The sequence below is a fragment of the Diabrotica undecimpunctata genome, chromosome 1, assembly GCF_040954645.1.
Source record: "Diabrotica undecimpunctata isolate CICGRU chromosome 1, icDiaUnde3, whole genome shotgun sequence".
Taxonomy (NCBI): domain Eukaryota; kingdom Metazoa; phylum Arthropoda; class Insecta; order Coleoptera; family Chrysomelidae; genus Diabrotica; species Diabrotica undecimpunctata.
In genome coordinates, this window is record NC_092803.1 from 4471255 (window position 1) to 4498824 (window position 27570).

The 27570-nt window shown below is 34.9% G+C and overlaps 1 protein-coding gene across 1 annotated transcript; it reads left to right on the forward strand.

Annotated features, from left to right (window-relative positions):
- LOC140444344 (juvenile hormone epoxide hydrolase 1-like) lies at positions 1-27210 on the forward strand. The gene is made up of 5 exons (XM_072536095.1): positions 1-257; positions 18012-18387; positions 20609-20983; positions 22469-22703; positions 26941-27210. The coding sequence occupies exons 1-5, from the start codon at positions 81-83 to the stop codon at positions 27140-27142; spliced, it is 1365 nt and encodes a 454-aa protein (XP_072392196.1). The 5' UTR covers positions 1-80; the 3' UTR covers positions 27143-27210.
- Positions 27211-27570: the final 360 nt, after the last annotated feature.

The following is a 27570-nucleotide window of genomic DNA, read 5'->3' on the forward strand; positions in this document are numbered from 1 at the left end:
CCCGTCATTAAGAATATGAATACCGGTCGATCATAACCGCAATATTTAGAGTGCCGCCAGTATTATTTCACTGTTCAATCATGTTGCTCATATTAACGTTATTCTCTGTGATTGCGTATATCGCATACAAGAAGTTCAAAAAACTCATGGAACCTCCGCCGCTACCGCAAAAACTAGAAGAGAAATGGTGGGGTCCCGGCGCTCCTGGATCTATCAAACCGGAAGTTAAACCCTTCACTATCAATGTATCCGATGAGGTAAGTGACATATTTACTAAATCTTATCTACTATAAAAATAGTTTACAAACACCCGCTTTTTTAATTATTTGTTCCGTTTAACTGTTAATTACTTTAAAATTGAAAACAAATTTGTAGCGAAAAAAGTGAGACTAGATTACTAGATTAATAGAGCGCGTCGATAACGAACTAAATAAAAACAACAGTTAGGTATAATAAATAAACAACGTAATGCAACTGTTTCTAGTGAGATAAATATTATGTTTATACGAGATTAAGCCACAATTCACTGTAATGAAAATTAGGTATACATATACATTTTAGTTGTGATTTGAGTTTTCGATTTTCACTTCGGAAATCGTTTTCAAGAAAGTTTAACGGAGCGTTCAGGTACTAAGACTCAGTTTTTGAAGATTTCTAACCCTTTCTCTTCTTATGTAACGCATACTAACGTTTTTCGGTACCCCCTCCCCCACCTTAACGTTACATAATACCCAAGTGACTATTTTTATTTAAAAGTAAAAATTATGAAGCAAAAGTACCGCAAAGTTATTAAAATAATTTTGTTATTGTTTTCTAACTTTTGTTTTGCACTCTTGTCACTCTTTTTTTTATTTAACCTGTTTCTTCTTTTTTTAATTCTTTAATTATTTTTTTATTTATTCATAGACATCATTTTTTGCTATATCCTTGCTTCACTAAGGACATCTTTTCTTTGTGGAATTAGGCCAATAAGACTTGTTCTTTGAACTGCATATCTGTATTTACTTCTTGTGCAAATCTTCTTCATACTTCGTTCTTTGTTGAATTAGGCCAATAAGAGTTGTTCTTTGAACTGCATATCTGTATTTACTTCTTGTGCAAGTCTTCTTCCTACTTCTTTCTTTGTTGAATTAGGCCAATAAGAGTTGTTCTTTGAACTGCATATCTGTATTTACTTCTTGTGCAAATCTTCTTCCTACTTCTTTCTTTGTTGAATTAGGCCAATAAGAGTTGTTCTTTGAACTGCATATCTGTATCTACTTCTTGTGCAAATCTTCTTCCTACTTATTTCTTTTCCAATTTAACTACGTTCCATTTTCTCTGTGCTTTTCCCCTTTCATACTCGTTATTTTTATTATACAATTTATAATCACTAGCCTATGGTCTGAATCGATGTTGGCCCCTCTGTGTCTGAGCAGTTCCACCATATTTTAACAATTCATTTGGTATCTGGCTAAGATCAGATTAAAGAAAAATATCTCTAGGTAAATTATGAATTAAGAGTGGTTTAAAACCAGGCGAATAGCTATTGCCAACATACAGCTGGAGGTGTTTTTGGATCGGTGAGCACGAAAATGATTTTAGAGTAGAAACAACCCGTGACGTAGCCACTTTAGGAAGTGGTACCATAAACACAAAGTTGTCTTATATGTGAGAATAGAAAGAAGATCAATGAATACAAAAATAAAATATATGCACATCAAGTTAGAGCAAGTTCCGACAAAATAGGGCAAAATATAAATATAGGCATATAAAATTTTGAATGTTTAAAATAATTCTATGATCTAAGTGCCACTTTCTGACAAAAATATATGGACAATTGTCAGAATAAATTGCAGAATATTGAATTGGAAAGCATCCACAAACAATCAAGCGTAATCAATTAAATGAAACCCTTTAGGTTTAGGTGGGCAGTCGGTAAGAGATCCTTAAACTATCCTACATAGAGAAAGCAATTTGAAAAAATTTAAATGCTTACAAGATTGGAGAGAAGATATATATGAGGTGTAGCAGTAGATGAAAACAAATCATAAAGGCAGCAAAGACCCACCAGAGGTTGTGAATCTACAAGAGAGCGAGAGAAAGATATAGAAAGGAAGAGAAAGAACGTTACTCTTATCTTTTGTGTTTTCTTTATAAGAATAATTTTCACAGAATAACCACAGAAGTATACAGGGATAACACTACTTACCTAAAAATCGGAAATAGACTATCAGAGCCAATAAAAGTAACTAAAGGACTAAGACAAGGATGCAGTATGTCACCCTTACTGTTTAATTTATATATTGAGGCAGTCCTCCAAAATTGGAAAAACCACTGCCAGGGAATGGGAATCCCCATAGGAAAAGATGTACTGTTCTCCCTGAACTTTGCGGATGACCAAGTCGTCCTAGCTCAAGATTCTTATGATCTAAAATTTATGATAAAGCGTATATACAGAGAATATGTAAAATGGTCAGCATGAAGAAAACAGAATATGTAGTTACCAATTTAGATTCAAGATTTGAAGTGTTGATAGACGAGGACATGGAAATCAAACAAGTGGAAAAATTTAAATATATAGGTGCACTCATTATTAAGAACGGCTTGGGAGAAACCGAAATTAAACACTGAATTAATCAGGGACGTAAAATTGTAGGATGTCTGAACTTCTTATGTGAGATCGCAACATTTCCAAAAGGAACAAAAAAAGAATAGGGCAAACCATGGCTGAATCAGTTCTTTGTTATGGCTCTAAAGTATGGACAATTAATGTAGACCTGAAGAGAAGATTGTTGGCAGTTGAAATGGATTATCTGAGAAGAAGTGCTAGAACATCAAGGCTGGAAAGAAAGACCAAAGAATCTATAAGACATAACATGATTACTACAGAAACGGTCATTGACAGAATAGAAAGAAGAGGTTTAAAATAGTTTTTACACCTATTGAAAATGCCTGACGAACGTTGGCCCCAAAAACTTCACAGATGGAAGAAGAAAAAGAAATAGACCTCGACGCTCATGGAATGAAGGAATTAGAAGAGCGATGGAATCGAGAGGTTTGGAGGAGGAGCATGCCTTGGACCGGGAGGATTGGCGGAGGAGAACGGGAATACAGCGATAGCCGTCTCCAAAATTTATTGTACTTACAAGTTGAAGCAGTAACCAGCTATGAAGATGGAGATGAATATTTAATTAAACATTTTTGATCTCCAGTATGTATTTTTAATGCGGAATACATGGGCGAGTGAAAAATAAGCTTTGCTTCACTTCTTTTCTTTTTTGAATTCATAGTTCCCTTCGTGTTTATTGCAATTACCAAATGTGTGACAGTTTCTACAGTTTTCAATATGTTCTTTAATTCAACTGTGCTTCTGTTTCCCGTGGCTCTTACCTGTGTTAGCTTTTCTTTGTTGTCTTTTGAATATTTATTTTTAGTCCGGTCTCTTTTGCCTTTGTTTTTAATTGTGAATATATTTCTGCCGCCTTTTCTATTCTGCGAGACCTAATTCTGATGTCATCGGCATCGGCGGCAGTCTGTATTGATTTATTTATTATCTCTACCTATATTGAGCTGTCTCGTCACATATTCAATAGTTAGGTTAAATAGTGTCAGTCCAAGCCGGTCTCCTTGCTTGAATCCTTTGACTTTTAAAAAGTTCTCAGAGTCAATTGGTGGTTGTACTAGTGTGATGTATTTTTGGGGAATGTTAGCGCTATGGAATATTTGACATAACTTGTTTTTTTTTATGATTTATTCCTAATTAATGAATTAAAGAGCATTAGATGTCTTATTCCGCTGCCTATGTCTATAGATTCTGTAAGTTGTCTCATTTTGTTGTTTTGGTAGATGTTTTCAATAGTTTTTTATGATATTTAAGGGAACTTTTCTATTATACAGAAGATTTATTACATAGTTTGGCGTTTATTCTTCTGATATAATACAAGTCATTTATTTCCTCTTTAGATTAACAAGTAAATTATATATTTTTTTGGATTTAATACAGTTACTAATTCATGATTTCCCAAATCTTGCTATTAAATGGTTATTCACTCTAAATACGTTATTGGTATTTGTAAAGGTTTTTAAAAAAAAATACTACTTTTACAAACAAAAAGTAAAAAATCACGCATATAAAGATGTCTGGATTTTTATCAGTAGAACATTAAGACTTAAACAATTCAATCTCATCATGACTATTATTTAATAGTGATTTGCTATTTTGTTCCATCATTGTTAAAGAGCTATTACTATATCCGTAAACGTAATATATAAACAAAAGTAAAACAGGTATTTATTATAACTTATAACATTGAACTATGACCACACATTAGATGACTCTCCGAAAAATGGTACAAGAAATCAGTTATTTAAAAAAATTCACAACCTTGTGACGAGCAATTCATCTCAGTTTGAAGGTTATTTTTACGTTCAGTGTTAAAAATAGAAATACAGAACGGGACTATAAAATTGCGCATCACAGAATTTTAACTGATCAATTTAATTAAAAGTGGGAAAACTAATGAAACATAAAACAAGTTCATAATTAAAAACGAAATCAAAAAAGTTTATGCCGTTAATACATGTTGTTTTTATACGGTTATATCAGCTTTTGTTTTTTTATATAAAGTTATTTTAACAAAATGTTATACAAAATGTATTTGTATATTGAAATTTATTTTAAATAAACATTTTAAAGTTTAAAACTTATTTTAATAAAAATAAAACGATGTACCTATGTTTGTGCATCATCCAGTGGCGCACACAGGGGGGTTTGGGGTTAAACCAGGACCCTATTCCGACACTGTTACTCGCACATTTTAAGGACTCAAAACGGAGGTAACATCATAAAAAAAATTTCGGTGAACAACCAAGCTAACGTCTAAAGGTGGGAAACTATCGATAGTCCTAATGTAATTTAATGTAAATTAGAGGTTTCTATCGATAATTTCCCACCTCTACTACTTTCATCTCTTTTTATTTCACAACGTGTTATGTTTTCTATCTTTTGCGTTACTTTGCCGGTTCTTAAGGCACTCGTCACTGTATATGATATTTATTTACAACTATCAGAATTGGATGTGAATAAGTTCCTGGTCCTGGAACTTTTTTATGTTCCTCTTTCCTTTGTAACATCCTTTGTTATGTTTTATCTGGTACACTTAGATGGGCAAATATTCACCCAGATCTAGATTTTCTTGAACCGAAGGCCGAATTCATTTCTGATCTCAGGCATATGTTTATTTGAGTGGCTGTGAATAGTTAAGCATAATTTTAATGAAGTTTGTAATATTTATACTTTATTTTGATATACAGGGTGGCGCACCGAAAACGAAACAGATGCATTTACTGGCAGATGATTCCTTTTAAAAAAAAAACGCTTGGACCTGTCGATTTTGTTATCGAGGGGGAAACAAAATTGGCATAAAATCACATTAACATTTGCAGCCCCCTAAGCGGGGGTGGCACCATCCCTAAAATCTTAAATGGAAAGGGGGGTCGAATGATCCATCATTTAAAAGGTCTTTCAACTCCCTTTACAATGATGTAAAATTTATGTACTTCAATTCAGTAGTTTTGGAGATTTATTGATTTAAAATTTAAATACATAGCAGCAAAGTTGTTAAAAAATAAAGAATGAACTGACCTGTCAGCCGAGTAAATGTTGAAAATGACCACCATTACTTTCCATGCAATAATAAAGATTTTGCTGAAAACGTTGCCGGACATTTTGCAATATTTGAGGAGTAATTTGATGGCACTCATTCACAATTCTTTGTCGTAAATCTTCTAAGGATGTTGGCTGAGTAGCATAGATTTTGCTTTTTAAGTAACCCCACAAAAAGAAATCCAAAGGTGATAAATCTGGCGATCTTGGGGGCCATTCAACGGCACCTCTTCTACCAATCCATTGACCTGGAAAGGTCTGATCTAAATAATGCCGAACTCTTAATGCGTAATGTGGTGGGGCACCATCCTGTTGAAACATCAACATATTCTCAACGTATCGACCATCATTCTGATTTTCAATTATATCTGTTAGCGCAGGATCTATGGCATTTTGCAGTAATTCCAAATACATTTCACCAGTCAAATTTCCAGGTAAGAAAAAAGGACCAACCAAATGATCGCCAAAAATGCCAGACAATTATGACGATTTACTTCGCCATTTAAAAAAAAGGAACATTCGTCGGAAAAGCAAATGTTAAATAAAAATTGTTCATCGTTTGTAATTCGTTCACTCATAACTTCACAAAATTCTAATCGCTTATCAAAATCGTCTTCATTAAGTTCTTGTACAAGGTGAATTTTATACGGATGAAAATTATGGGCCTTTAGAATCCGTTGGATAGTACGTCGAATAACACCACACGAAGTTTGCAATTTGCGGGTACTTAATGTAGGATCTACAATAACTTGCCCTAAAACCCCCACTTCTGTTGCTTCGTTCCTTATAGGATTTTCAATATTACGTTTTTTATTGGCGACTGATCCAGTTTCCCGAAATTTAGCTACAAGTTCTAGAACATATTTTCGGTGCACATTATTGTTCTCATGTCGCTCATTAAAAATTTGTGCTGTTTTATTAGCGCACTGATTATTTCCGAAAAATATTTCAATAATTTCAACCCTTTCTGCCGTGGAATATACCATGGTTAATTTATGTATAAAGCAATAAATGATATTTTAACAACAAAGATTGGTCAAATCAATCGCAAACTAATGTACTATTTCCTATTTAAAATAAGTACGTGGCATTCTCTACTTATCTTTCTTCAAGAAACAACTTTTTTTGTCACAAAGGACACTTCAATTGCTATTTTTATTATTAATAAACCATGGGCGTAGTAAATAAAAGCATTTACTTATCAAGAAAATGCTTTTACTCAAATTTCTTCTGAAAGAAGTACAAACTAATTTGATGTACCTATTAAAGTCTACTTTAAACTTTAAATCAATAAATCTCCAAAACTACTGAATTGAATACATGAATTTTACATCATTATAAAGGTAGTTGAAAGACCGTTCAAATAATGGATCATTCGACCCCCCTTTTCATTTAAGATTTTAGGGATGATGCCACCCCCGCTTAAGGGGCTGCAAATGTTAAAGTGATTTTATGCCAATTTTGTGTCCCCCTCGAAAACAAAATCGACGGGTCCGATCATCTGCCAGTAAATGCCTCTGTTTCGTTTTCGGTGCGCCACACTGTATTGTATACGTTGTAAACATTGTTAATCTTATTGGGCAGCAACCCGTTGAAAATAAATAAATAAATAGTTATAACTTCAGGTCTTGCTTTCGTCAATTTAAATTTTTTTTTAACAAATTGTTTTGATCGGTTAGGAATTGAACGTATGCTATAATCCTTCATTCTATGTATAAGAAATTTGTAACTAAGAAATCTTAGTTTTAACATTGTAAACCGAAAATTTTAAGATAGTTTCAAGTATCTATTCCAGTATCTAACGGCGTCGCAGGTGTTTCCCACTTATATCAGATTATTTTCAAGCTATCGCAGAGATACAGTATCCAAATGAGTCATCCCCGTTGCCAGGTCATAGAGGGTTTATCACTACCCTAAGAGTGTTGCGACATATGCGATTTTGAAGTAGATATCACTAAAATCTCATTTTGCGTGAGCCTAATCGTAATTAGAATTCGGGCCCTTTCGGTGTCCCTGTTAAGTCGTTAATCCCGCTTAATTAAACTGTAAATAAATAAAATACTGGACGAACTTCTGGGGCAGAGTCTAGATTTAAATTTAAGACCTGGCAATTTATTTATTTCTAGAAGGTTGATATATAATTTGAATTCTTTTGTTCTCTTATGTCAGATAAGTTAGACAAGTTTTCTACAGTATCCATTAACTATCACTAAGCATTATTGACATAAATACAATATTTACATTGTTCTTGATCTCTCACTTCTTTTTCAACGTCTCCATCGTTGGACAGTGTAATTCATAGGTACTTTATTTCCTTGGTTCTTTACTGACTACTATTGTTTTAGTTTTCTGAGTTGAAATCGCCATGTTAAATTCGTTTTCTCCTGTATGAAATCTTTGAGTTATTCTGTTAAAGCTATCTTGTTGCTCAACTGCTTGAGCTGATTTATTCGTTCTTGCAGATATTTAGTTTAAGTTTCAGGGTAGAATTTAGCAAATTGATACTTCTGTTAATTTTCTGGTTGTTCATATCACCTTTTTTGAATAAAAAGATTTGCTCCCCTGTCTTCCATTCTTCTAGTATTTTATTTGTGTTTATTACTAAATTTTGACCACCATATGATTATTGCAAAAGTAATGGTGACATTTAAGAGAGAACAATCAAGTCACAAAAATGATGAAGTAACAGACATAGGAACAACCATAGAAAACATAAAATATAACCTGGAAAGCTTTAAACAAGATTCGAAAGTTCTTATATAAAATAAGAATAGCTCAGAAAATAAAAAATATAGAAACAAAGGACTTAGACCCTGAAAGTCTGTATGAGGTGATTAAAAAATATATTCATGAAGCGGCAAATGAAGCACTGGGAAAAGTTGAAAATCGGAAAAAAGGTAAACCTGAATGGTTGTCAACGGAACTAGAAGAAAAAGTTCTCAAGGAAAAACAAGCATATCACACATGGCTTCAATCCAAAGACTCTCAAGACAGAGAAATATACGCTAAATGGAATAGAGAAGTTAAAAAGGACGTGGATAAGGCGAAAAATATAAACTGGGAGGCTAAGTGTGATGAACTGGACAGATTTATGGGTGGAACAAAAGTGGCACAAGCTTGGAAAACATTAAAGCAGTTTAGGAAAAATAAGAAAAGTGAAGACAACATTTCTCTCATAAAGTTAAATGAATGGGAAGAATATTATACGAAACTGCTTAAAGAGGATAGAGTAGAGTACAGATGGGAAAAGATAAGGGAATTAATAGACAACAGAGACGAAAGACAGGAAATCCCTATAATAACATTATCTGAATTGACGGAAACCTTAAAAGAGGTTAAAAACGGAAAAGCCGCAGGGCCTGGAGACATTCCCATAGAGCTGGTTAAATGTGGGCCAACTGCACTTTTAGAATTAATAGTAGACCTTTTCAATAAATGTATGTGTGGAGACCAGGAAATTCCTAAAAATTGGAATAAATCATATATAAGCTCCATATATAAGAGAGGGAATAAAAGAGACTGTTCCAATTATAGAGGTATTAGTGTGACGAGCTCTGTGGGCCGGTTGTACGGCAGAATATTAAAGAAGAGGGTTGAAAGACAGATACAAGATATTGAAGAACAAAGCGGCTTTCGTACCGGGAGATCCTGCCTTGATAATATATTTATCCTACGACAAATAATTGAAAAACGTGTCGAAAGAAGTAGAGAGACCCATTTGGTATTTATAGACCTTGAGAAAGCATATGATAGTGTCTCGTTAAAGAAAATGTTTGAGGTCCTCGAAAGGTCCGGATTGGATTCGACGTATATCGGAGCGATATATAAATTGTACGAAAATGCAGTTAGTTGTTTAAAAATTGGAACCAGAACCTCAAATGAATTTAAAGTCACTAAAGGCCTAAAGCAAGGATGCTGTTTGTCACCGACACTCTTTAAAATATACGTCCAAGAAGCATTGAGGAATTGGAGAAATAAATGTAGATTTATGGGCATCGAAGTAGGACAAGAAACTCTGTATACATTGTTATTTGCAGATGATCAGGTGGTGGTTGCAACCGATGAGGAAGATATAAATTATATGAATCAAAAATTATTTGAGGAATATGCCAAATGGGGGCTTACTGTAAACATAAGCAAAACAGAATATTTAAAAATTGGAGGAAATATCACAGATCTGAGGCTTGAAAACGCAGTTATAAAAGGCTGCAACCAGTATAAATATCTAGGAAGCATCATATCAGCAGATGGCAGAGTTAAGATAGATGTACAAAACCGAATAACCCAAGGGAAAAAATGCATCCGAATACTGAATTCATTACTGTGGTCTAATAAAATAAAGATGCATACCAAATTTCGCGTATACAGAGCAATTGTAGAACCAATTACCACATATGGTGCTGAATGTTGGACGATGACAAAGAATGAACGAGATAAAGTAGACGTTGTGGAAATGGATTATCTTAGAAGGTCATGTCGAGTATCGAGAATGGAAAGAATCAGGAATGAGGAAATACGAAACCGTACAGGAATTAGAGATACTCTTTCAGATAGAATACAAGGAAGGCAATTACAATGGTATGGTCACGTGATGAGAATGAAGGAGGAGCGGTGGCCAAAGAAAGCCTTAATGTATGTTCCGCCAGAAAGAAGGAAAAGGGAAAGACCACCAAATTCCTGGAGAAGAGAAATTACAAAAACAATGCAATCTAGAGGCTTAGAAGAGGGAGATTGGAGAGATAGGAAAAGATGGAGGCTGAAATGCGGGAAGCGGCAATCGCCGTAGGACCCCCGTTATATGATGATGATGATGTTTATTTTTGTGACCACTTTCATTTACTTGCCAATTAAGGCACAAAAAAGCACGCACTTATTTTTAATTATTCTTTCTTCCTTTTCTTTCTTCAGCCTAAAGTAATCCAACTTTGGACATAGGCATTCCCCAAATCAATTTAGTATTTTCTATTTTGCGCCACTTTCTTCCAGTCTTCTTAATGTCATCAGCCCATCTCATTTGTGGTCTTCCTCTGCTTCTCTTTCCTAACCATGGGCTCCACTGTTGTATTTCGTGGTTCCACCTTTTATCCTTCAGTCGGGCATTGTGTCGTGCGAGGCTCCACTTAAATTTGGCAGCATATTCTCCTGAGTCTTTTACTTTGGTTTTGCTTCTAATTAATTTTTTTTTGTCTATAAGTCGCACCCCGAGCATTGATCTTTACATTACTCTTTGTGCCTAATATTATCCATATTAGAGTTGGTCAGTGTCCACGTCTGTGAAACATACGTGAGTATAGGGAAGATACACTGATCATAAATTCTGGTTTTCAAATATTGTTATATTTTAGTAGTTTTTAAGACCCAACTCAGTTTTCCAAATCCTGCTCATGCTAACCTTATTCTTCTGGTAATTTCGGCAGTTTGATTTTCTTTGTTAACTTTCATTATTTGTCCCAGGTGGATGTATTCGCTTACTGTTTCTAAATTTATGTCGTTCAACATTTATCTTAAGTTCATCTTAAGACCTACTGTTTCCGAAGCTTGAAATAGTTGCGTCATCATGGTCTGTAGTTCTTCGAAACTTGTAGCGAATATTACAATGTCATCAGCGTATCTCAATGACTTAGTTTTCTTCCATTAACATTTATTCCTTTATCAGCCCAGTTAATGTCTTTGAACACGTCTTCCAGTCCAATTGTAAATAGCTTTGGTGAGATAACATCTCCCTGGCGAACTCTTTTGTTAATTGGTATAGCTTTGGTTTTCGCATCTATTTGTATTTTCATTGTAGCTTTCTTGTATATATTATCTATGAGTATTCTGTATCGGAAGTCTATCTTGCAGTTGTTCATAGCTCTCTCTATTGCCCAAAGCTTTATGGAGTCGAATGCCTTTTCATAATCAATGAAACCAATGTATAAGTTCAAGTGGTTTTCATTAGCTTTCTCTATTAGCGTTCTGACTGTAAGAAGATGATCCGCTGTACTGTTACCCTTTTGGAATCCTGCCTGCTCTACCGGTTGATAGCTATCGAGCTTCGACGTTAACCCGTTAGTTATTACTCTCAAACAAAAATTACTTTGAGAGTAAGAGTATAAGACTAATTTTTAATTTTACCACTGTCCAAAATTACCAAATCTAAGGAATAAAACATATCTAATATAAAAGTACAGACATAAATGAACATGGTTTTAACCATTATTTGGTAAATTTGTTAAAATTCGGTATTATACAATAAAAAACTCTTGGTCTACGATCGTAGACCGCGGGACTAAACTCTAAGCAAAAACTTGGTATTGGGTTAATTTGGTATTCCATCTTTATTGTAGCTTTTCTATTCTTCAGATTTTTTAAATGTTTTTTGTGCTTCGTGCTTGCTTATGTAAATTTCTAGTGTTTGTGGTTACAACCTCATTTGTTGTTATTCTCTATATAACTTCTTTAGATAGTCAATCCATGTATCATTTTCGATGTATTTTGGATCTATTAATTCCTTTATCTCCACTCTTTAACCTCTTATAAAGCCACATATTTCTTTTCTAGCCGAAAAATTTTATTTTTAGAGTTCGTTAATAAAAATGTTTACATAAATTAAAATTACTTTTTGAACCTTATTCTGAAGTGTCTCACGAAAGTGGTTATGTAAAAATATTTCATCGATAAAAAGGACGAATTTTATGACGCTTAAAGGTAAATACCTTATAATAACACAAATAATAATTAGCGATAATCCACTTGAACTTGAAGTAAGTCATTTTAATTACCTTAGCGTTACAAAAGTTTCAAGAACAAGGCCATACACGATACAACTATTCTAGTACTATACGATATAACTATTATAAGAATGTTAAATCCAAACTAGCGAAATTGAGTTTCTCGGAACAGTTGAAAGACATTAGAAGACATAAATGGAGAAATTAGTAGGTAATACAAGAACTAAATATCTACTAGATCTATAAGAAAATAAACGAATAGGAGAAAAATGAAAACAATGTATGAACGGAATAAATAAAAAATAACTGATTGCAGAAGAAATACTAAATATGTAACTAAGTGAATACGAAAGAAAGAAACAGTACATGCTAAACCATGGAATAAAGCAGAAGAAGAAGAAGTTACAAAGATAGACAGCGGTCAATCGAAATAATGACCATAAATACCAATATTCGAAAGAAAAACATTTAGGAATTGCGTCTCAAAAACTCTCGAAGAGAATCACTTTAGTGTATGTTCGAGTAAAATAAACAAAATCCAATTGCTTATTTATATTGACAAAAGCCACTAAGGTAGTCGACGCAACTCAAGATTCTGGGTTAGGAGAATTAGTATCGCCGGTGGAAAAGCAGCGACGGAACTTTTCATTTTAGTTCCATTTACACCATCACGGAGTGAAGTCGAGGACTTGGTCTGGCATTTCGTCAGTTAAGTAATGCTTTGATTACTGAGAAGTACTATAAATTTCCGTTTAGCCCATCTGATAGTTAAGTAAAAATTTTGATCTTCGTTCTCCCGCTAGAAGTTGTTTTATTTTTTGTGCAGATTTATCTCTTGATCATCAGAGATGAAACTTCTCCAGATGCCTGCTTATAAAAGTGGAAGTAAAACGGTGTCCGTAATTTATCAATTTATTCGCTGAGAAGCAGTTCTTCCAGTTATTCGTCATTAAAAGGTTAAAAGTTAGCACACTTTTTTCTTTCTATTTAGTTTAATTTTATGACAATACATGATCCTGTGTGTCACACACGAACTGCTCCAAAGCCTAGATGCAGCAAGACAACAAAATGGATGGAAACTGTAGAAAGTCTTAATTTTCAAACATCAAGTAGGCAATCATAGACACTACTAAGAAAATTAGAAAGCGGAACTCCCATAACAAGGAACAAAATAATAATTAACCCAAACACTATTGCCTCACATCTGGTATCGACATCTAGGGCCCCGAAAGACAAGCCACACACAATTGAGCTAAAGCGAGAGCTGAAAACTTTAAAACTCCAATCCACTGAAATGGAATACTCCCGCCCTTTCACTTGTAAAGAAGTCACTATAGCTCTCAGGGATGTAAAGCCAGGTAAATCCCCAGGTTTTGACTATATTCATCCTGAATTCTTAATTAAAACCAAATGATAACAATCCTAAGAACTACAGACCAATAGCCCTATATTAGCGACGTTTAAGCTATTAGAACGACTTATCTACAACAGACTTAGTCTAAAACTACTTGAATCAATATCGGTTGACCAGGCAGGTTTCCGACCGAAAAGAAGCTGTGCAAATCAGGTTTTTTCACTGACCACATTTATTGAGGCAGGGTTCCAGACAAAACTTAAAACTGCAGCCGCATTCATAGACCTAACAGCAGCCTACGATATAGTCTGGAGAGAAGGCATGATATACAAACTCCTCATGTCCTAGGATCTGTCCTAGCTACATTTTTCTTTAGCCTGTACATTGCTGATATACTAGAAACCAGATCAAGGAAGTTTGGTTACGTCGGTGACTGGATCCTTGCAACAATGTGTAAGTTATTTGAAGAAACAGAAGAAATCCTCACGGCAGACTAACAGACAGTGGAAAAGTATTTCCGTAAATGGAAGCTCCAACCAAACGATACCAAAACAGAGGTTTCCAGTTTCCATCTAAATAACTTGAAGCATTTGAGATGTGGCTTTATAGAAGAATGCTGAAAATATCATGGACATCAAGGATCACGAACAACGAAGTTCTAGAAAAAATGAAGAAGGAACCAGAGATTGTGTTTACGATCAAACGCATAAAATTGCAATATCTGGGACACGTTATGAGAAATCAGCACCGTTACTCCCTGCTGCAGTCTATATTGCAAGGTAAAGTCAAAGGTAAGCGAGGACCCGGTAGAAGGAGAATATCATGGCTGCGGAATTTAAGAACATGGTTTAAGAAAACCTCAACGGAGCTGTTTCGAGCCGCAGCGAGCAAGGTCATGATTGCCAATATGATTTCCAACATCCGAAACGGATAGGAACCAGAAGAAGAAGATCTAAATAACAAGCTTGCAGGAAGAACACTCAACATCCAAATCGAAAACACCACACTCGCCTACAATAAAACACCAAAGTACCTTGGGGTGACTCTTGACAGAACTCTATCTTTCAAGAAACATCTGCCAAAAACAGCGGAAAAACTTAAATCCAGAAATAACGTCATCCAGAAGCTATGCGGCACAACATGAGGAGCATCGGCTTCCACCTTGCGATCATCTACCCTGGGCCTTTTCTTCTCAACTGCGAAATACTGCTCTTCAGCCTGGCTTAACAGCCCACATATACACAAAGTACATACCTAATTGAACAATACAATGAGAACGATTGCTGGCGTTATAAAATCCGCCCCTACGCAATGGCTCCCAGTACTGAGCCACATTTTACCACCCAAACTACGGCGCATACACTTCCTCACTAGTGAGTACAGAAAGATACTTAGTAACGAGATCCTGCAAATTCATCAAGATGTAGATGCTGCCAACGGTAACCGTCTACGCTCCAGACGACCGTCAATAAAAACAATAGAGACTGCTGTGGAAAATAAGTTTAACTTAGCGACCACTTGGATTCGAAAATGGATGGAACAATAAAATAGCAGCTTAGCCTGCATCACACAAAAACCACCAGGTTTGGACTTACCACGCAACACATGGACTATGCTGAACCGGATCAGAACCCAACACGACATATGCAGTTATATGATGCACAAAATGACCATCTCCACGCTGTGATTGCGGACAATTACAAACGATCTGTCACATCACGGAACATGAGCCTATCATGACAGGTCAGAGGATTTCCTAATGGCGACTCCAGAGTCGATAGACTATATAAATAAGTTAGATGTACGTTTGTAAACATATATGTATTATGTTTTATACAAAATATATATAAATTTAAATGTAAACGTGTGAAGTGCCATATGATAAATACAAACTAAACTATCCAAACTCGCAGTACATAGTAAATTTTTGTCTGCAAGTGTATTATTACTAGAAAAAATGTTTTATTGTATATTTGACATCGCAAAATTAACCTGTCTGTACATAGCGTGTTTAAAAAATAACAGAACGTTGCATTTGTCAAGTACTCTCTTAATTTTCTCCAGGAAAATTAAAAGAGGGCCTGTTTAGACTCCTGCGTCAACTCCTCGCGTTTGCTACTCACACTAACACAATAACTTCCAGATTTTACTCATCCTTGACGGAATTTATTCTACAAGTATGCGTATTCACAAACTTGTAAACTAATTAGCTGAGAAAATCATCATGCAGACACTGTCAGGGGAAACGTTCGGGAAAGCGTCAGAATAACATTTTCCATTTTCTCCCCTCGCCCTCGCCAACTCCCTTCAGGACCATCTTCTTTAAACTTTTAAATAATATACATGATGTTGAGTTAACTCGAGTTGTTTTGTTTTGTACGGGGAAGGAATTAATCGTGAAAATTTTTATATTCATTGCGGCCATCATATTTTTTATTTAAAATGCAGAAACGGTTCTGTAACAATAAAGAAAGAATTTTTATATTTTTACAAAAAATAACATCGTTACTTAATATTATCAAATACGACGAAGATCAAACTATTCAATGAAGCCTGGTCCAATGAAAAGGACAAGCTTCACAAACAAAAAAGAGTGTGTTTTATTTACCAAGACCTTTTACAATTTTGACCCAAAATTACTACGATTTTTGTCAACTAGTCAATCAGGACAACTGTCTATTACACACAACGCAAAAGTTCTAGAGATATGTTTATAAATAGACGTTTTTTTTATCTATAATCAATAATCAACTTAAAAAAAGTAATACAAAATTTGTAGTTTAAATTGTTGTTTAATATGTCAAAAACCATAAATTGCAAAGAAAACAAAAAATTGGAGCAAAAAAAAATATATTGCAAATCACCCATGTTTCACATACCACCATAAAATGTCAAAAATACGAAATATAAGCATAATACAGCTCTACATCTACTGTTTATGCTCCGAATCACATTGTTAATGTCTGCTTGAGGAAGTTGTGTCCATTGTTATCTCAGAAGCTCTTTTAATTGAAACTCATTGTAGATATTGCTTATATGTGGAGTAATTCTTTGTTGGAGCATGTCCCATACATGCTCAATGGGATTCAAGTCCGGTGATTGGGCTGGCCACGGCAATACATCAATACCCTCCTTATCCAGCCAGTTTGTTACAATATGTGCAACATGTGGTCAAGTGTTATCATGCATAAAGTAAAAATTTTCTCCAACAGCGAAAGTAAACGGGCGCACAACAGGTTCAAGAATAGTGTTTAAATATTGCTGACTTGTAAGAAAGACACGTGGGAAAATGAGGTCAGTTCTTCCGTCAATCATGATTCCGCCCCATACCATTGATGACCACCTCTGCATGCATACACTTCTTGAAGATGTCGCAATCGTTCTCCATTTCTGGGTAGTCTCCAAACTCTTGTCCAAAGGAGAATCTGGATGAAATCCATATCTAGACTCGTCACTAAACAAAACTGTGGCCTTGTCATTGTCAGTCCAATTCTGAAACTCTTGACACCAGGTTAATCTTGAAGCGCGATTGCCTCTAGATAAAGGTGGACATCTCAGTAATCGCCAACTACGATGATTGGTTTCATGGAGACGATTCCTCATAGTATTGCTGCTAATTGTTACATTATGTGCAAGCTGTAATTCATTAATCAGCTCGGGTGCTGTGATTGTTGGCTGCCTTCTGGCATTTAAATTTAAATATTTGTCTTGAGCGACGGTTGTAGAGCGACCACGTCCTGGATGCCGCTCGGCTGGACTCCCTGAGTCTCTAAACCGACGCCACAAACGACTTACGACGCTTTGGGAGACACTCAGCTGGTCAGCAACTTGAGTTTGTCACCTCATCCAACGTTAAATGTTGTCGTTGCATGGTAAACAGACAATATCTTTAACTCACCTATCAAGCAAGAATGGTATAAAGTGACTAAAATTAAAAATAAACAAAACATAAAAATGTCGATTTTTTTGTCACTTCTAAAAAAACCTTCTAAAACACGTATTGCTATCAGTTTTACAATTTTTTTTTGATAAGAAGTGGGTGTCTGTATCAACAATTATAGTACAAGCAAATTTATATGATCATGGAATTTCTGTCATTGGTATTGTCAAGATATAACGTACATATAATTCAATTGCGATCTATTTATTTTAAGTTAGAAAGTAGATACATGTATGTCTCTCCGCTATTGGTAATTCGATTGACAGTTTTATCTTACTTCAGTGATTGTTTCTCAATATCAAATCACCCAAAAATGATGACATGGATATTAGTATTAATTTTATCTTTTTACCGTTATAGGTACTCAAAGATCTTCAATATCGCCTTGACCACCACCGACCATTCACTCCCCCTCTCGAAGGAATCGTACACGAATACGGTATCAACACCAACCTAGTCAAGACGGTAACCGACTATTGGAGGACGAAATACAACTGGAGAGAACGGGAGAAGTACTTGAACCAATATCCACAGTTCACCCTCAATATCCAGGGATTAGACTTACACTACGTTCACATTAAACCAAAAGTTTCGTCTGACATTAAAGTGCTGCCTCTTTTAATTTTACATGGGTGGCCGGGATCCGTAAGGGAGTTTTATGAATTGTTTCCATTGTTAACAACACCGCAAAAGGGAAGAAACTTTGTGTTTGAAGTTATCGCTCCACATATTCCAGGTAAGTTTGATGTGAAAAGAGAGATTTAAAGTATTGAAAACTGTGGATCTACACTTTGCTTAAACAAATTCAAAAGGATAATCTTATAAAGAAGGTTTCAATAAATCTCAAAGATACTGCTTCTTTAAAGAATTTTTCTTAATCTTGCCTTAGAACTGTTTGAAAGGTTCTTGTATGATTGCTTTAGAATAAGCATTAAACAATAACGGCGACAGTATGCAACCTTGCCTGACCCCTCTGCTTATCTCCGCTTCTTCTGACACTTCTCTTTTAATTTTCACATTTGATCGTTGGCTGTAGTATAAATTTGATATCAATGTTATATCCCTCACATCCAGATTCTTGTTTTTGAATACTTCTATAAGTCGGATCATAGCACTATACTCTGCTTTTTGCAAGAAACTGTTACACATTTACACTAACTCAAATAGTTTTGTCCTTGTAAGTCTTCTCTTTAGTTCAGTGTTATCAAGAAGCTGGATTGCCTCGACATTCACATGACTATACAGCCTCAGCTCGTGACTTGCTGCTGTTCTCTTGATTATTTCGGTAACAGTTTCCATACCCAGGTTCTCTTCTTGGTTGCTGTTACGAATATACCAAGGAGCGTCAACAATATTCCTCAGTACTTTGTTTTGAAATATCTGGATAATATGGTCAATATTGGTATGGTATGGTCAATGGTAATATTGTCAATACAATTTCTTATATCTAATATCAAGCTCACCTCTTTTGTTTTTGACATGGAATTTTCAGCGCAGCCACGCCTCTAGGGTGATGCCCAAGTATTTTGCCAATGTTGCATTTGATATTTTTTTATTTGTGATATGTGTACAGATTTAGTCTCATTTAATTTTATTCTCCATTTTCTGATCCAGGTATGTATTGTATTTACTGATAATTGCAACTTATCTGCCGCTTCTTCACTAGTTTCTCCTATCGCTAGTATGGCTGTATCATCCGCGAAGGTGTCAATAGTGTTTTTTTCTAGCTCTGAAATGTTACACGTATACAATAGAAACAGGACCGAACCTAATACACTCCATTATGGCACGCTAGCTTTGATCTCCCTGAAATCGGTGTACACTTCTTGTTTTACTCTGAAATATCTATCCGCAATGTATAATTCTAAGATTTATGAATACTATTTAGGCATGAACGTTCTTAGTCTATAGTTTAAACCCTCATCCTAGACTTTATCAAACGCCTGTGCTACGTCCAAGAAGATCGTAGAGCAGATTTTCTTTTCTTCTTATGTTTTTCCTATTATATTCGTTATTCTATAGTGGAATGTTTATTTTTGAAACCAAGTTGATGATTTGGTAAAAGTTTTTTTCTTTCTATTATTGGTTTTAATCATTTCAATAGAAGTTTTTCAAATAGTTTTCACATCACCGGAAGGAGTGATATTGGTCGATAGGATGTTATTTCATTGAAAGGGTAACCTGGTTTGGCGATTATAATGACTTCGGCTACTTTCCAGAGTCTGGAAACATATCTCAATCTAAAAGCAGCATTTATTAAGTGTGTCAGCTTAACTATGGCTTTTCTTGGTAGATTTTTTAATAGTTCTCCTGTTATGAGATCGTATTATCTCGGAGCTTTCTTAGGATGTCAACGTTATTCTTTCTTTGCTTTGGAATGGCTCTTCCCATCTTAGTTCTTCATTATCATTGTCGTTGGATTTGAACGTGCTTTCTAAATGATCTACAAATCGTTCTGTTTTCTATTCGTCACTTCTAGCCCAATTGCCATTTTCCAACTTGATAGAAGGAGAATAAATAATTGGTCTCTTTATTCTTTTTGTTGCCTTTCATAACAAATACTCTGTGTTCTGGTCAGGCATTAAAATACTTAAAAAGGAACCAATTGTTGAATTTTTTATATTGTGTTTTTAGTTTTTGTGCAGCAATATTTAGACTAGTTTTGTCTTATTAAGCTCTATATTGCTGCCATTTTTTTCTTAACCTTCTTTTTTTCTACTATAAGTTCTATAATTTCTTTTGAATAGTTGTTTCCTTTTGTTCTAGATGTTACTGTAGTTAAGTATTTTCCCAAGCTATCTGTAGGATATTTTTTATAAAAACTTCTAATTTGTCATAAAGTTGCCTCGCGTTTCTCAATGGCACAGCAAAAGAACTTAATATAATATTCTTGATATCGTCTGCATTAAAAAAAAATTGTATTATAAACTAATTTCTTTATTTTTTTATGTTATAAGGTTTTGGTTTTTCCAAACCAGCAGTGAGGCCAGGCCTTAGTCCAGACAATATTGCATTGGTCTTTAAAAACATGATGCATCACTTAGGGTTCAAAAAATTTTACGCACAAGGCGGTGATTTTGGATCCATCATTCTTCGCAACATGGTAGTACTCTACCCAGAAGTAATCGAAGGTTTCCACTGCAATTTCCCGGTGGTTACAAGTGCTCGGCATTATATAAAACTATTCTTTGCCGGTCTCTTCCCATCTCTTTCCAGCTGGTACGTTCGTCCAGAACACAGGGAAAAAGTGTTTCCGATCAAGCAGGGCTTCGAACGAACATTAAGGGAAACTGGATATCTTCATGAACAGGCTACTAAGCCTGATACATTAGGTAAGTAAGGTTCAATACTTTAACAATATATACAGTAATACTTAGACTTACGCTTATTCATCGAATATTCATCGTTTGGTTATCTCGATTAGATAGAATTACCGCCCACACATTATTGCTTATCCAAAGTATATGTTTTGACTTTTCGCATGAAATCAGCACATTTATTTTATATTAGCTATTTCTTATCTACAATTTTATCTGCGAAGTGAGTGTTTGTTACTTTTGTAGCGCGATTTTTATTCTCTATCTACTGAAGACTTGAAAGAGCAATGATGTCACCCAAACGAAGTAAAACTGATACTTTTGTAGCAAATAAGAAAATAAAAACGTTATCTTTGGAATGTAAACTTAACGTCATTACATATTTTAAATCAAAAATGAAATTCTCTGAACTATTAAAGAAGTTTGATTTATCGGAATTAACGGTTAGAATAATTATAAAGGGTAAGGAAAAAATTCTCGAAGCTGTGAAAAGTGTACAATCTTTAAATTGCACCATCGCACGTAAACGTCATGGTTTTATCGCCGAAATGGAAACAATGTTAAAATTATAGTGTGGTAATGAGGTAAATGTGAAAAATTATCCTATTGATCAGAATACGAATACAGTGTGCTTCCAAGCTGAGCTAATTTTTGAGAGATTGAAAGAGGATACTGGAGAAATCGCTAAGGATGAACAGTTTAAAGCTAGTAATGGTTGGTTTAGCCGATTAAAAAGTCGCTGTAGTTACACCAAACAAACAATATTTAATGTAGATGAGACTGGCATGTTTTGGCCAAGAAGATGCCTAAGAGAACTTTCAACGCACGTGTAGAAAAAACCTTTCCAGGTTTTAAGGCTGCCAAAGATGGATTGACAGTAGTGGTGGGGTCAAGTGCAGCTGGTGATTGCAAATTAAAACCACTTTTGAGTTTATCGCTCAGAAAACCAAGAGCAGTAAAAAATAAATCTAAATCTGGCTTGCCTGTAATTTGAACGTCCAATCGTAAAGTTTGGGTGACAACTTCCCTTTTTGAGGATTGATTTGGTCATTATTTCATACCTGAAGTTAAAAGTTAATCTAATCAAATTCCATTTAAAATTATCGACAACGCTCCAGGTCATCCTCCTGAAACTTTAACTACCTTTTTTCAATTTTTATAGCTTCTCGGATATTTCTTGGTTTATAGAAGCAGATGGGGGCTATGGTTATGAACTTTTTTTAATCAATTTTGTGACCTGTATAAAGATGCTGTTGATCTAGAGCTGAAATTACATCGGAATTGCGAATAGAAATGGAATGTTCAGAAATCCTATTTTGGATTCTACGATTTGTTTGGCCTATATAAGGTCGGGAGCAATCTGCACAGGGAATTTCATAAACTCCATGTCGCTCATTTAGAATGTTGTTTTTGATTGATCGGACAAGAGATGAAAGTTTTTGTTGGGGAGAAATATTGTCTTTATTGTTCTATTAATAGTTATATTATTTTTATTTTTAGGTGTTGCTATGAATGAGTCTCCGATTGGTTTGGCGGCATATATTTTAGAAAAATTTGTGACTGCTACAAACCATCAAACAGCCTTACTAGTAGAAGGTGGCCTTTCGGACAGTTACACCTACGACTCTTTATTGGACAACATCATGTTCTATTGGCTTAATAGTGCTGCTACTACTTCTTTTAGATTATACTCAGAAACTTTTAATAAAGCCAATAATGCTAAAGGTATCCTCCAGTAAGTATTACTATTTATTGATTATTTTTTATACATACTTTTAATTTATTTTAAATTTAACCAAGCAAATTACTCGGACAGGCCGATTTTTAAAATAAATATAGAACACTATGATTTTTAAAACTGGCATGATTCCCTTTACTCGATAGTCATAACTTCAACAGGAAAGTAAACATCACGCTACTTCATTTAAAACTGAAACTTTTGAAATTTTTAGTATATAATCTATATTATGAACATAGGTTTTTCATAGGTGTCATCATTTATTCTTGTCCCTGCTCTGCCTTTTGAACAGTGCATATATAGTTTGACAATACATTGGGTCATGTTTTAACAAAAGCTTTAAACAAAGTTAGTGTGATTTTCTGGCTAAGGTCGGGTGTTAAGATTTTCAGTTGCGCAAGCACATCTGACACGGCAGGCTGCAAAAGATTGTGAGGCAGCGGTTTTCATGTGCCATAAGCCGTGAATATCCGATAATACCTGGACTGTGATTCAACGCAGAAAAGGACGTAAAACTAGATACGGAACAAAGATGAATACAGAGACCCGCAGACTGCCGCAAAGACAAAGCTGTTAACATCTCTCAAATACGCAGAGAGATAGAGGAACATGGCTGTCGAAATGAACCAAGGGATTTATTTTAGAAGATCAAACTCCTTACCAGAGAATTTAAATCTCAAACGTGGTCTGTAATAGATAAGGAAGATAATCTAAAGACCGATACTGACGAAATATTGAAAACATGGCGAAACTACTGTGGCGAGCTATATAAAAATAACGAGGTATCAGCAGAAAATTAGTGGCCCTCTGACTACCATAGAGAACCTACTGTCTTACTCGCTGAAGTCAAAGATGCAATTAAATCGCTAAAGAGAAATAAACCCCCAGGCATTGATTCAATACCAGGTGAGATACTACAGTTACAAGGTAATTATGGATTATATATCATTCATTCTATCTGTGTCGCTGTTTGAAATTTAGGAAAATGGCCATCTGATTGGTGTAGATCAATGTATATCCGGCTACACAAAAACGAACTACTTCCAGATGTGACAACTATACTGTAACTAACAACACATGCTAGTAAAATCTTGTTGCATATCATAAAAAAGAGATTAAAATTCTATCTACATTACCAAATAACTCGGGAACAAGCGGGGTTTGTAAAGGGTAAAGGTATATATATAATTTCGGTTTACAACGTTCTTCGACGTCTTCCCATTTCCAATCTCCATCTCATTCTATCGTTCCATAGATCGTCCTCCAGTTCTCTTTCTCTGATTTCTTTATCAACTCCTTCTCTCCAACTTCTTCTAGGCCTTCCTGGTCTTCGCCTACCTCTTGATTGCCATTCAAGAATTTGTCTTGGTATTCTATTCTCCGGCATTCTCCTTACGTGTCCGTACCATCTGAGTTGTGTCGTTTTGATGTCATCAACAATATTATGTGTAACCCCCATGATTTCTCGGACTCTCTCGTTTGTTATTCTGTCGCGTCTGGAGATTCCCGCCAAGCGGCGCCAGAAGTCCATTTCTGTTGCTCTAAGCATTTTCTCTGATCTGTCTTTTAGGGGCCACACTTCGCATCCATATGTTGTGATACTTTTTATTATGGTGTTGTATATTCTTCTTTTATTGTCTTTAGAGATGTTTTTATCCCACAGTACGCTGTTTAGTAAGGCTATGCCTTTCCTTCCCTGTGTATTTCGTTCCTTAATGGCTGCATCTAATTTTCCGTCTTAAGTGATCTTTACTCCTAGGTATTTGTCGTTATCACATAGTTTGATCTCTTGATTTTCCTCTACGAGAAGGTTATGTTGATCTCCTCCAAAACTCATGTACTCAGTTTCTTCCATATTCACTTTCAAACCCCACTCTGTAAACTCTTCTAATAGTTTTCGCATCATGTAACTAAGGTCTTCAGAGTCCTGTGCGATGATGACCTGGTCATCCGCAAAGCACAGAGTGTACAAAGTTAAGTCTATTAGTGGTATGCCCATATTCGTACATTTTTTCTTCCATTTATTGAGTGCTTCTTCGAGGTATATTTTGAATAATGTTGGGGATATACAGCATCCTTGTCTTAGTCCTTTAGTCACTTTGAATCCCGGTGTTATCAGATTTCCTGTTTTAATTCTTGTTGTTTGTTGGTAGTACAACGTTTTTACTGCTTCAATCAATTCTATATTTATATTTGTTTTCCCCAGTGCCTCCCATAATTTATCAAGCGGGATACTATCATATGCTTTCCTAAGGTCTACGAACGTCAGATGGACTTCTTGGCCACGAGCAACATTCTTTTCAATTATCTAGGGTAAAGGGTAAAGGTATACAAGAACAAATCCTGAACCTGAGACAACTCATTGAAAAGTCTAGAGCATTTTAAGTACCTATGACTATATGCTTCGTTGACTACCAAAAGGCATTTGATTGTGTAAGCTGGATAAATCTGTGGTCCATTTTAATAGAAATGGACACACCAGTGCAGCTGGTGACACTTTTTAAAAATCTGTACGAGTCCAATGTAGCAACAATAAGACCAGATCAGAAGTTCTCAAACCAATTCAAGACCGAGAGATGTGTTAGACAAGGATGCGTGTTCTCACCTGACTTATTCAACATTTGTGGTAGACATGTCATGAGGATGGCTTTATATGAATGGTTCAATGGAGTAACAGTGGCTGGTAGGAAAATTTCCAGTTCAAGATTTGCTGATGACACTACACTTATAGCAGCAAACGAGCAAAAAATGTTTAATCTCCTGCAAAGAGTTGAGTACGAAAGCAAAAAAGTTGGTCTGAAAATCAATAAAGACAAAAATAATGGTGGTCGACAGATGCCCCACTATTCAACTGACTAACATGTTACAGGAATATCAGATAGTGGACAGTTTTGTCTATAATGAATCTAGTATAACTAACGATGGTAACGGTGAAGCAGAAGTTCGGAGACGTATTGGTATGGCAAAGAATGCGATGAGTCGCCTAACTAAAGTTTGGAAAGACAGATCTATTTCTTAAAATATCAAGATGAGACTAGTAAATGCCCTTGTATTCTCAATATTTCTATACGGGGCAGCTGTCCACAATATTTTTGCAACGTATTCTGCAATTTTTCGGTCACGTGGTTCGCGGAGGTGACGATAGTTTGTAGAGATTATTTTCTTTCTGGAAAAGTTCCGGGGAGAAGATCAAGAGGACGATCATCAACTAGATTGTCTGACCAAATTAAGAATTCAGCTGAAAATTCATTCTGCGAAGCATTCTGGCTTAATATACCAGTATTTTAGGCATCGAAAGGGAAAGCTTTTTAAAAATTGACTTAAATTTTTTTGTAGTTTTACTTTTTTTTAAGTTTTAAAGTCTGAAACAAAAATTATTACTAACAGGTTGACAACAGATATTAAATACGAGAACAAACAGGATTCAGAAAGGGATTTAGCATCAGTGACCACGTATTAACTGTAAAAATCATAATTGGAAAAGCAAGTGAATATAGTATCTTGATATATGCAGATTTTGTAGACTTTGAGAAAGCTTTTGACAGTAGGATAGAGTAGAGATATACTGAATTATTTGACAACTGTGAAGGTGCACCACTTGTCTCGCAAACGACCCAAAGGAAACCACAGGTGAGTTAAACAGATGATTTGAAGAGACATGCTGGTCTTAGATGGATGAACATGTTTATGGACAGAAAAAAAAATGAGGAAGTCAGAGAGATGCCTATATCGAAACTTGGATATAAATAGTGCTTTGGATAGATAGATAGATCTAGATGTTAGTTATAGTTTAGATAAACATGCCTGGATTTAGGTACAAAGAGAATTAGAAATACACGAACCAAACCCTGAATCTCTTAATCAGCTACAGTTTCAATAGGATGCTCAATAGCTACAGTCTCAATAGTCCTATTGGATGCAAGTGGAACAAGATTTGCTTAACAATTTAATGAACAACATACCAATACAAATATTAAAGCTTGTAAATGATAAATTACCTATTGAGAAATTGTTTTATTTTTAAAATGAGTCAGGTGTTCATTTTTTGACATTTACTAAAGTGGTCCTTTTTCTCCTTTTCTAACGATATCCGCAACTTCTGATGAGTTATTTATTTTGAAATTGATGATTTGTTTATTGTACTCAGAACTTTTTATTAACTTTTAAGTATAGTAATTTTTTATATTTAATTAAGTATAGTTGTTTTACTAGTAATGATGAAACTTGTTTTTAGGCACCCAATTGAAATACCCACAGCAGTTGCGAGATACAAGTACGACTTCTACTCACCAGATGGTGCTATCGAAGATATTTTTGTAAATTGTGTTCACTTTACTGATATAGACGGAGGACATTTTTCTGCTTTCGAAAAACCTGAAGTATTCGCCAATGACCTCTATGATGGCATTGAAAAAATCGAAAGATTAAAGAACTAGTTTTGCAAATACGTATTTTGTTTTGTTTTTTTTTTGTATAAAATATATTGTGTCACATTTTAGTTTTATTTCTAGTATAATTAAGAAATATTATATAATAATAGTATAGCCAATTTGCATCAAATATATTAGAATATTTTTTTCTCCTTAGACGTATCTAAGGAGACTGAAATCTAAGTTCTATTTTATTTACTATTTAGTTTGTTTACTATTAATATTGGCTATGAGTACCTGTGTTTGGTTGTGTAGTAATTTCCAGCTACTAGTCTGTCAAAAAGTAACTAACTTCTCCAAAAAATAATTACTAAATTTACTAGACAGTTCGGACTGGGAATAGCGAACCGACTATATCAGTTTTTTTAGGAATTAGCTGTACCTTTAAATATACAGAAATAAAACTTTTTACGCGTTTCCGTAGTGTTAGTTTT